Here is a 12075-nt window from a genome sequence, read left to right as displayed (position 1 = left end):
AAGACTTGGTAAACTCCTACAGTAGCTGAGTTTTTGGACTTTTAACTAACAAAAAGAAAGAAGAAGAAAAATGGCTAAGGAACTAATTTTTGTTGACTCTAGTTAAGAACAATAATTATCAAAATTTACTCACCGTTTCAATTTGTTTGTCTTATTTTCCTTTTTCTGTTTTAAAGAAAATCTCTCTTTCCTTTTTTGCGACTCTTTACTATGTGACATGTTTAAGACCACATGATTCAAACGTTATTTGATTTTCTTAAATTCCGTGCCAAGTCAAAACTAGAAAAACAAATTGAAACGGAGGGAGTATATAGCAAGAGAAGTGTTCACATGAAACTTCCATACAAGTGATACTAGTGGGAAATGTTTCCTCATGAGTGTTCAAGTCAATGATGGTGCTAGTCAACTCAAATTGCAAGCAATGTTTTGATGAAAATTAGAGTAAAATAATGAAGTTGAAAGGGACATAACAAGAAAAGTATTTGCACAAAATTCCACTCTAGTCTACATCAATTTTTCCATAGAGGTATCTGCTACGTCTCACCAACACAGATAACGAACAAGCTTTTTTTTTCTTATATATAGTTTGGTTATATCTTATAGTGTTGTCAACTTGTAGGTAAAGAAGCAAAATATGACTAATAGCAAGATAGTATATTGGTGGTTGTTGATTCTGTTCATGGCAAATGGATGGTTGTGTTGTTATTGTTGTTTGAATGAAGAAAAGACTGCTCTTTTGCAACTCAAGGCAAACATAAACTACAGTAAACGCGATGATTATTTGTCATCGTGGGAGGCTAATGAAACCTCGGATTGTTGTCAATGGGAGGGAATTGTTTGCAGCAACAGCACCAGAAGAGTCGTAGAGTTGTCCGTTATTGCTAAGCAAATTAGTCAAGAAGAACAACTTGGAAATTTTACAACTAGGGATGATATGTTGAGGAACTGGCTTTTTAATGCATCTCTATTTATTCCCTTCAAAAATCTCAAAGCTTTGAACATACCTGGACATTCATTGGCTGGCTGGGTGAAGAATGAAGGTATGTTCTCTCCGTTTTATATTATGTGACGATGTTTGGCTTGGCACGTATGAATGATCTTGAAGCTTGTTGGTTATAAACATGCTATGACAGAAAGGTGTTGTATTTTTTTAAACGGACTAAAGAAGAAAGAATGTCACATAAAATGAAACAGAGGGAGTACGTGTTGGGTGGTCTTGGGCCTTCTCAACCCAAAAGCTAGCTCAAAGGTTGAGGCTTTCCCTCACACTTATAAATTGACCACCAGCCCCACTCCCGATGTGGGATAACCCAACAGTACGTACTACCAATACACAGAGAGGATGTAGGATCACAATTGTAATTTTATCATGTTAAGTTCATGGTACAATCTACTTGACTCTGTCACATAATATAGCATGTCCATTTCAAGTTTCTTGTTAATTTGGTAACAGGTTTCGAGAAACTGAGACCACTGAGGAAACTAGAAAGACTAGACTTGTCGGGGAATCAGTTCAACCGCAGCATCTTTCAGTCTCTTAGTCAGCTTTCATCTCTCAAGTCACTGAACCTCTCAAGTAACAACTTTGCACCACGTTCCGAGATGTGGTTCACAGACAACAAAATTGGATCAGGTTCTGAGAGATTGTCAGGGTTAGACAAGCTGGAAATCCTAGATTTGAGCTATAATCATCTAGAGGATAAAAAATTTCTATCTGCTCTAGGTAAGTAAACTTACGAAAATGTTCTAGAAAAGCTCTTCTTTTATTATCCGTTACCTTCCTAACATTATCATTATGAATTCCTGGACAGAGTTAAATACATCTAGGCCGACACTGAAGAAGCTCGATATAAGGTACAACAGTTTCCAGAGTTTTATACCAAATGAAGGTACTTAAAGTTTCTTCTTTCAGTTGATTTTATTGTTAAAAAAAACCATAGATTACACGCGAAGATATTATTTTATATGTCTCAGTATCAGTGTCTTGGTTAAAACTATGCTGTTCCATCATATTAGGTGTCATTTGCTAGTTGCTGCACTTTTGTAACACCTATGGCTACATGTTGATGATTCTTTTATGTTTCTTTTGCACGAAAGAGTTGGGAGCTTTAAGAAATATAGAGTACTTATTGTTGGATGGAATCACATTGGATGAGAACTTTCTGCGGAGCAGTGGTGTAATGTCATCTCTTAAAGTATTATCAGTAGCTCAATGCAACCTTAATGGAACTCTACCACTTCAAGGTAATTTTAGACATAGCATCCTTTAACAGATGGTGCTACGTAGACTGATGTCACGTTAATCTTGTATTTTCTGCGTAACAAAATAGAACATGTATAACAATTATATACTTGTTCATTTTATAGGGTTGTGTGATCTAAAATATCTTGAAGAACTAAGTCTCAGCAGAAACAGCTTCACTGGAAAACTCCCTACATGTCTTAGAAACTTAACATTTCTTCGAGTAATTGATCTCACTCAAAATCAGTTTACTGGAAACATTGCTTTATCTCCGCTTTCAAGTCTCTTGTCCCTTGAATACCTCTTAATAACAAACAACAACTTTGAAGTACCAATTTCATTCGAGTCATTTGCTAACCATTCAAAGCTTAAGTTTGTCATTGCTAACTACAACTCGGTAATTGTACAAACTACTTCTAAAATTTGGATCCCGAAGTTCCAATTAGAAGCCTTATCTTTATTCAACTCCTCTCAAATGCCAAACTTTCTTCATTCTCAACATCACTTGAGACTTATTCGTCTCTCGAAATGCAACATTGGTGGAGACTTTCCAAATTGGTTATTGGAAAACAATCCAAAACTTGGAGAAGTTTACTTGGATGGAAATGCATTCACTGGATCTCTTCAATTGCCTTTCCTTCCTAATCTGAAAGCTTTCGATATCTCAAACAACAAGATTCGAGGGCAACTTCCTCCTAACATTGGGTCCATTTTCCCAAATCTCGTGATATCAACAATGGCCAGCAATATGCTTGAAGGCTTGTTGCCTTCAAGTTTTGCTGACATGCAAAGCCTTGAATGCTTGGATTTGTCATACAATAAGTTAAAAGGAGAGCTACCGACAAGATTGGCTCGTAAAGGATCCAAGTTATATTTACTGAGACTGTCGAATAACATGTTGAAAGGGGAAATATTTCCAGTTTCAGCCAACATCAACAATTTCAATTACTTATACTTGGATGGGAACAACTTCTCCGGACCAATTCCACAGACGTTATCCACTGCTCCTTTACGTACATTGGACTTGAGTTACAACAATTTGTCAGGTAACATACCGTCCTGGCTTGGTAATATCTCCTCCTTAACCTCCCTTGCATTGTCCAAAAACCATCTAAATGGTCATATTCCACTTGATTTCTGTAGACTTGAAGGACTTGAGGTGTTAGATATCTCTGAAAACAACCTTGTTGGTGTGATTCCATCATGTTTTAGTAGTTTCCGAGATTTAAAACATGTGTATTTGAGTAAAAACAAGCTACAAGGGGAATTCAACATGTTCTCAAACTCAGGATTAAGAGTGTTGGATCTCGGAGATAACAACTTCAGTGGTTCCATTCCAAAATGGTTGGGAAGTTATGGTATAATTACCCTACTTTTGAAAGGAAATAATCTTCAAGGCACCATTCCCACAGAATTGTGTCTTGCTAGTGACTTGAGAATTATGGATCTTTCTCACAATAATCTCTCGGGACCTATTCCTCGTTGCTTTGGAAACATAATGCAACAAGAAGATGTCATAGAAGCATACCCATACAGTTCATCATTTGGATCTTCAGTATTCGAGACGTTTGGAGGAGACACTGCGATAGAGGTAGAATTCTCGATCATGTCTTCATCAACATTAATGTTTCTAGATAACTATGTATGGGTTGGAGCAGAATTTATGACCAAACACAATACATATTCCTATGAAGGTAGCATTGTTGACTATATGTATGGAATTGATCTTTCTTGCAACCAGTTAAGTGGTCACATACCTAAGGAACTCAGTAATCTTACTCAAATTCGTGCGCTGAACTTGTCACATAACCACATAACTGGAACAATACTATCAGCATTCTCGAAACTCCTGAATATCGAGAGTTTGGACTTGTCATACAACAACTTGACTGGGAATATTCCCACTCAACTTCTAGATTTGACAACTCTAGCAGTGTTTAGTGTGGCACACAATAATTTAACAGGTACAACTCCACAGCCTATTGCACAGTTTGGAACTTTTAATGAAAGCAGTTACGAAGGAAATCCTTTTCTTTGTGGTCCTCCACTTCCCATCAGTTGCACGGAGCCTAAAGAGATACCGAAATCACCTCTTGAACCAGAATGTTGTGAAGACGATACTGGTTTCCTCGATATAGAGTTATTCTATATCTCATTTCTTGTGGCATTTGCAAATGTGGTGCTCGCAACGGTTGTAGTCCTCTGGGTGAACCCATACTGGAGAAATGTTTGGTTTTATTATGTTGAGTATTACATGTATTCTTGCTACTACTTTTTTGCTTCCAAAATGTAAACCTTACATATTAAGGTCACTTTCAAGTAAATCATACACATGAGTTCTGTTCCTTATACCTTCTAGTTTCTTGATACTAAGTATCTGCTTTCATTAACACATATTCAAAATCATCAGAAGCACATGATGAATATACCTGTTAAAAACATTATTCAGCAAATTTAAGGAAAAGACTAAATTTCTAACAGTTATTTTCATTTGCTTGTATCTGTGTTCATAACACGTATTCGAAATCAACATAACTGACTTCACAAATCAACAGAAAACACAAGTTTTCCTGCACCAGCACACAAACACATGACAAATGTAACTGTTAGAAGAACATTCTTCATCATATCTAAGCAAAAGGGCAAACTTTCTAAACATAATTCAGTAGCATAACAAATTTCTAAAGATTTTTCAGTTGCTAGTATCTGTTTTTATAACATGTATTCGAAATCAACACAGCCAACTTCACAAATCTTTGTTACGCTAGCGCACAAACACATGATGAATATAATTGTCAAAAGCATCCAAGGGTGTAGCGTAGTGGTAAATGAAAAGGGTTAAGAACATTGAAGTCTCGGCCTCTCGGGTTCGAATCTCAGCAGATACAAAACTATTAGAGTGATTTCTTCTGATTTATCGTAGGTTATTTTTTATCTCTCAAGACCTCAATTCTTTTAGCAGTAACTATAAGTTAAGATGAAATACATACTACTACTACTATTTACCTATAACTAAAGGACAAAATCTATATACAAGACAGTTATCTAGAACTTCACAAACAAATCCTCCAATTTCAAATGAGTGTTTCTCTTATTCCAACTACCATACCCCAGTAGTTAATTTTCTTTTGTAAGGTAGTGTTGGACAATAAGGGACCATATGCTATGCTTGTGGCCACAAATTCTCCAATTTTGCAATGCTTGCTTACTCTTTTCTTCACCATTCACTACATCCAATTTCAGTAAGGACCCCTCTTTCCCTTTAGCCAAATATACTTCCAGCAACCCCACCCCCTTTCTCTCTCTCTCTCTACTCTCTAGCAAAGGTAAAATCTTTTTCTTTAGTGTGCTATTTACTTGATTCCTTCATCTCTTTCTTGTTGCTAGATGAAATTATGTAGTTGCTTTGCTTTATTTAGCTTATTTTCCCATGTGGGTGTCCATCAATTCTTCCAAGATTTCATCTTTACTAACCCCACCCCACCCCCTTCTCTATTTGCAGGGTAGCAAAGGTAAGACTTTTCCTTAATGTGCTATTGACTTACTTCATTCATCTGTCTTTCTTGTTCTAAGGTGAAATTGTTTAGTTTATTTGCTTTGTTTTGCTTATTTTTCCATGTGGGTGTCCATAAATGCTTCCAAGATTCCATCTTTACTCTGTTAATAAAAGCTGTACCTCTTGGTTGCTGAAACTGAGCATTTTTCTGCTTGTTTAGCTTTAGTTTGACTGATTTCCATTTGGGTGTCTACGAAATTCTTCCAAGATTTCATCTTTATTGTACCCTGACTCTATTCATAAGTTGTACCTTTTGGTTGCTGAAACTGAGGATTTTTCTGTTTTTCTTAGCTTTATTTTGATTGATTGCCATGTGGGTGTCCATCAAATTTATTCAAGATTCTATCTTTATTGTGCCCTCACTTTGTTCATAAGTTGTACCTCTTGGTTGCTGAAACTGAAGATTTTTCTGCTTGTTTAGCTTTATTTTGATTGGTTTCCTTATCGGCAACTAAGTTCACTTACCTTTCGATTGAGTCTTTGGTTAAGAAAGGGAGATTTGAGGGGACATCACTAATTGTGGTCTAATCGTTACTACTGAACTTTTGAGGGTCTTGTGAAGGCTGGGTGCTTTTGAAGTTACTAGTTATTATGCATTCATAGGTGCTTTTGGTGATCCTGATTGCGATTAATGATTGAGAAGTATATGATTAATCTAGAATCCAAATTTATTGTATAACAATTCGTGTATTCTGCTTAAGTATATGTATGAACTGTTGGCAACGAGGACCATGAAATACAAAGCAGTTAAAAAAAAACTTTTAATTTGAATCACAAAAAGACAATTGCTAAATGCCTAAATCTGAGCACGAACTCGAGGGAAAGCTATGGAGCACAGATGACAATACCAAAGGACGGCTAAGCGAGGCAAAGCACTCAACATGCTTTGCGCTTTGTTCAGGGCTTAAGTGCTCTTTAAGCACGCCTTTGGTAACATGACTTTTGCAATAATACTTAATACTTTGGAATTTGATTATCTTTTTTAATTTGTGGTACACTCTACCAATAAGGTCATTGTAGAGTAACCTTTGTCTTTATTCATGTTAGTAACCATTTTGATTCTAGACAATTATTTATAGTTTAAACTATAGAATCTTATTTTGTTAGAATTTGCTTTGCCTTTCAGGTTTTCGGTTAGTGCTTTGTTAAATACTTTTTCGTCTCTCCGGAAACAGCTGGGAATTTTGCTTTTGGCTTGTACGATCTTGTAGATAACCATGGCTACCCCAAATGGGATCATTTATTATTCTGCTAAATCACCTCAACACCCAAAGGTTCACACCCACAGTCAAGGGACTGAACATAGCAAACACAATGGATATTCTAATATGCCAAGACTGAAGTTTTCTAATAAGAGGTTCTGGGAGGCATGCGGAAAACTAAGCAACCGTGTCATCTTCAGGGGATCTCCTGTGTTATGTCTCTCAACAGAAACACGCGACACTGAGACAGAGTGTGCCAGAAACAGTGATGATTGTTCCAATATATCTAGGTAAGCATTGTTCAACAACAAATGGTCGATCAATGCACACCACCAAAAATATGAAAAGAACTGTCTACAAATGAAAATTTAAGACTCTGTCATTATCATTAGTTTTAGTTCGATACAACACTATTATAATGTTGCTTATTCGATTTCTTGTGTTGATATTGTTGTAATTTTTGTTCATCTCTGCACTATATTTTTGCAGTGTACAAGAAAATGATCAAGCAACCACAGTTGGGAAAGTTATTCCTTCAAGTCAGGCAATTGCAGAAGCTTGTAAATTTGCTTACAACGATGCCAAATTTGTGAATGAAAGGGCGAAGAATGATATTGTGCTGCTTTCTCGGTACAATATATGCCTGACATTTTATGCATTATTTATTCAAGTCTTTTATCAGATTAAAATAATTACTGAGGCTAAAAAACATTCCATTATGGGTAAAATGAGAAAGTTCAAAAATCTAAATTATTTCAAAATGTAGAAAGCTGTCATTCTTTGGAACAGAAATAGTGTCACGTAAAATGGAATAGAGGGATTACTTTATACACCTCAGAAAAACGTTAGAGAGGTCAAAAAACTTAATTATAGTCCTCACCAGCCTTTTTCCCATTGAAAAAAGAAATAACATTTTGTCATTTCTTGTATATTTAGCTTTGAATTGGGGTCAAGATATGAGGATATAATTTGTGAGCCTCCACTTAGGTAGAAGGAAGAGGACTGGCTCGTTATTAGAAATGAGATTTTGATACAGTTGACTATACTGTAGAATCAAATCTGCATGTCGCAACTGTCTAAATGTTCTCTCTATGTCTGTACCTAGCAAATTCTAGAGACTAGATAATTCGTTTAACAATCTAACACTGAGAGATAATTGGTGATCACAACACATTGAGATAATGTCTGTTTGATTTTTTGCTACCTCAAACTGTTATTCTCATCAGCTCCATCATCATATATTCCAGTATTTGTCAAATACCTCTGTACATCATCTTCGAAACCTACTTTATCAAATGAAATATGATACATTAGCTTCATGTCAAATATCTTCCTAATTTACTTTTACCCAACAGGGAATTAATGAGAATGGATGCCCGTGCGCGCCAAGATGTTGCATTTCTTGGTTCAGAGTTTCTTAAGCTTGATGGTAAAATTCTTTGCCCGATTTTCAAGCTTTTACACTATGATAAAAGAATCATATTCAACTGCCTATTTGCAATTTTCATGCTGGGAACCAAAGTTCTATACTTTGATGTATATTGCTTGGATAGTGGTATTGGTGAAGGAGATAGTTGACAAAGCATTTGGATAATAACTTTTGTCATTTGATGTTGGTGATACACTCCTGAGATTCTGATTGATCCGTTTTCTTTTCTTTCTTCAATTAGCTCGGGCACGGGAAGATACTGAGAAAGTTGATCACAATGTAAAGAAAAGAGCCGAAAGAATCCAGCATGTTGCCACTGTAAGATAATTATCTACCATAAGATATTCCATCACCATCTTTTCATTGGGATGCTTATCAATTGTGCTTAGCAGATTCTTAAAAACATAGCTCAGACGAGACTGAAGAAAGCTGCTGATCGACACTGGAGCGATGGTGCCTTGGAGGTGAATTTTTTCATTTGTGCCGTATAAATTCGTGCAGTGCATTTTTTCACTTGTTCCCTAAGGTAGCTGGAGGCAAAGTAGATAGAATCATTTTCTTGTTTGCCATGTTGTAATTTAACTTGGATAAGATGAAGCATGCATTTTAGGTGCTCCACCAAGTAGACGGCCCATTAGAGAGGTAATTGCATAATCTCAGTCTCCAGATACATAGGGGCTTCTAATTGGAGATACAAAATGCACCAAAAGGTTATAAACTTGCGAGTACAGACAAATTGTAAGTTTTTAGGCCTTATCTATTAATAGTATTTAATTCCAAAATGAACGTATTGAACCTGAGGTACATGTGATCAACGATATAACGCGTCGTGCAGCACATGAAACCAAAGATCTAATTTATGAGTCAGGGACCTAAACTGAGTGTGGAAGTGATGTTCGATACATTCAGACTAAAACTAGCAGAACATGTTTTCACCTCAAAATGCTGTAACATTTCCTAGTACAAGGCACATTGTGTTCAACAAGGTTATTAATGGATTAGACATGTATTGTGTTAGCATTTTCATTGATAATTCGTAAGTTCAAATCTTTATTGATCTGCTTGGCTTCTGCTACTGATTGGGAACTTCGAGAGCAGATAGCAGCTTTTTGACGACATCACTATCTTTGCTATAAATTTATGTTGCTTTGCACACACATAGGTTCATTAAAATTATTTGGTGGCTAATATAGATAATCTAAAAGCAGCTGTTTTTCCTCAATAATCAGGCTGATTTAAGACGTGCCAACTTTGTGGCAAAACAGCGCGCAATGGAGGATTCTCTGATGGCTCTGGAGGTATGGTTATTGCACAAAATGGAATTGATCTTCCATATTATGTGTTCTATGAAGATGTGTTTATTTACTTCCTTCGTTTTAATAATGACTGCACTCACTACTCTATATTTATTTTTTCTTCGTGGTTTCTTGTGTTTGTGTTGTGGTTTTGCAGTTTGTCAAGAACATTCATGATAGGATGGTGAGCAAGATGTGCAAATTGTAAGTTCATTTTGCATCCTAGCAGTAATAACTAATAAAGGGAATAAATAACACAATTGATCTGACTTTAAATCTTCATCTCTGCTCCGTACTTGTATCCGTCTTCTGTTCAGGAAAAGAAGTTCCATAGATACGGAGAAAACTAGGCATATTACACTAGAGAAGAATGGGAAAACTCTGGAGTTTCTTCCTGGGGAAGTTTCAGCTGATCGCCTCACTGCTATCCAGGTATCGAGCCTTGTCTACTTTCAAAGTTCTAATGAAGTAAATGAATACTTCCGTAAGTATAATTATATGTTAATACCTGCAGGAAGCATATTGGGATATAGCATCTGCACTTTCCGAAGCTGATGGAATTGACTATACTGATCCAGAAGAGGTCCCAACTTAAAAAAACTTTAAATTGATAATAATGACTACGTCTGATTACCGTTGATGTATTAATTCTCTCTTCCACATCTCATTTCTTTTATAAATTTTCTGATTCGAGCAGCTCGAGTTGTTGGTAGCAACGCTTATAGATCTTGATGCAATGGATGGTAAAAGTAGTGTATCCTTGCTGGCCGAGTGTTCAAGTTCTCCTGATGTGAACACAAGGTTAGCTTTTTCACCCTCTTTTGACATTTCTATGAAATGAATTAGACCCCGTTGTACTCTATTTCGCGCTATCATTTCTAATCTGTGCAATTAAACCTCACATATTTCGTACTCGAGGCTCCCAAAATAATGTTTCTGCCCCCTAAAATCAACTGCACTTCGTTTTGGATGATACTGAGACATTAATTTGTTTGTCTGGTTTTGACCTGGCACGCGTTTAAGAAAACAAAGAGAACTTTTGAATCTTGTGTCTTAAACTAAAGATACGTAGTAGAATGTACCAAAATGTCCTTTAATCTTGTGTTCTTAAGCATGTCATGTGGAACTTTTAACTCAAAGAGTTGCCAATAAACAGGAAAGAGACATTCTTTTCTAAACGGACTGAAAAGGAAAGTAAGACAAACAAATTGAAACGGATGTAGTTTAACTGTTATTTCCAGCTTAAATTCAACCATACTTTTTATTAGTTAAGAAATTATTCAACTTAGGAGGCTCCTAAAGATCGAATCTGTATCATCTTGACACGAAGATGAAGGCGTTTTACTATCCTCATTTGTTTTATTTGTCTTTTACTTGTTTTGATTGATACAGTATTAGTCATTTTAGATCTGTATGACTCGAACACCTGTAAATTTCATCGTGCAGGAAAGCATTAGCAAATGCACTTGCAGCTGCTCCGTCCATGTGGACTTTAGGAAACGCTGGCATGGGAGCGTTACAGGTAATTTGTATAGAAAACTGATGTCTTATCATACAATTTCCATGAACTACACTTTCTCTTATTGAAGCTATTCAACACTAACGGAAGGCTTTGTTATGTGTCCATAGAGACTAGCAGAAGATGACAACCCTGCCATTGCAGCTGCTGCATCGAAAACCATTCTTGAATTGAAAAGACAATGGGAAATAGGAGAGGGAGATAGCTGGAGGTTCATGGTGGACGAAGTGTCACCAGGGGATGTAGGGAGTCAAGATGACAACAACGGGACATATTAGAAGGTGCCCGTAACTCAATACTGTAGATATCTAGATGAAGGGACTAATCGATATTCGCCCTGTGAAAAAAAAAATAGTTCATAAGCTCTACTTACATTAGAAAAAAAAATGCCAAACTGATTCATCCTTTCATGCTATGTAACTTGTTTGTATCTTTGGATCATTGATATTTTTATCAATGTATAAAAAGTCTAAAGCAACACTTTATTCTTCTTATATACAAAGCAGATTTCTGATAAATATATTGTTACTCAAGTCTTATGACAGATAAAACTCAGTTCAATGCTACAACAAAGATTTACAACAGTTGGATTTTTGTCCAATGCATGAATCTTAAGCCTCTCATCATCTCCTCCTAAAAATTACTAACATTGTTTTTCTTCTCTATACTCCCTTGTCTCCATTTAAGAGTCTTAATTTTACTGAACACAAGGTAGAATATCACAAAACTGGACCCACACAGTCTTAGTTGGACTACCGGTGGCCCCGTCCAATCCGATAGTGTCACGTCACTCCTGAACCGGTTACCTGGACCACCCGGCTCGGAGCCCCCC

At 36.3% G+C, this 12075-nt stretch overlaps 2 protein-coding genes across 6 annotated transcripts; both read left to right on the top strand.

The window, feature by feature from the left end:
- The first annotated feature begins 538 nt into the window (after positions 1-538).
- On the top strand, positions 539-4591 carry LOC107003533 (receptor-like protein 15). 2 transcript variants are annotated; one of them, XM_027912804.1, is made up of 6 exons: positions 539-1040; positions 1454-1723; positions 1812-1889; positions 2098-2244; positions 2368-3288; positions 3386-3549. In XM_027912804.1, the coding sequence occupies exons 1-6, from the start codon at positions 635-637 to the stop codon at positions 3406-3408; spliced, it is 1845 nt and encodes a 614-aa protein (XP_027768605.1). In that variant the 5' UTR covers positions 539-634; the 3' UTR covers positions 3409-3549. The 2 variants fall into 2 exon arrangements, with proteins under 2 accessions (XP_027768605.1, XP_015057358.1); XM_015201872.2 differs by having other exon boundaries at positions 542-1040; positions 2368-4591.
- An 823-nt stretch (positions 4592-5414) lies between these two features.
- On the top strand, positions 5415-11761 carry LOC107004863 (senescence-associated protein SPA15, chloroplastic). Of its 4 annotated transcripts, XM_015203247.2 has the most exons (14): positions 5432-5568; positions 5745-5754; positions 6925-7290; positions 7490-7630; positions 8356-8429; positions 8671-8747; positions 8822-8893; positions 9659-9727; positions 9882-9928; positions 10042-10156; positions 10239-10307; positions 10422-10525; positions 11171-11246; positions 11354-11761. In XM_015203247.2, exons 3-14 carry the CDS (start codon positions 7016-7018, stop codon positions 11519-11521), a joined length of 1287 nt encoding a protein of 428 aa, XP_015058733.1. In that variant the 5' UTR covers positions 5432-5568; positions 5745-5754; positions 6925-7015; the 3' UTR covers positions 11522-11761. The 4 variants fall into 4 exon arrangements, with proteins under 4 accessions (XP_015058731.1, XP_015058733.1, XP_015058732.1 ...); XM_015203245.2 differs by lacking the exon at positions 5745-5754 and having other exon boundaries at positions 5415-5568; XM_015203246.2 differs by having other exon boundaries at positions 5481-5754.
- Positions 11762-12075: the final 314 nt, after the last annotated feature.

The sequence above is a fragment of the Solanum pennellii genome, chromosome 11, assembly GCF_001406875.1.
Source record: "Solanum pennellii chromosome 11, SPENNV200".
NCBI classification, from domain to species: domain Eukaryota; kingdom Viridiplantae; phylum Streptophyta; class Magnoliopsida; order Solanales; family Solanaceae; genus Solanum; species Solanum pennellii.
This window is presented reverse-complemented; position numbering and strand designations above follow the sequence as displayed.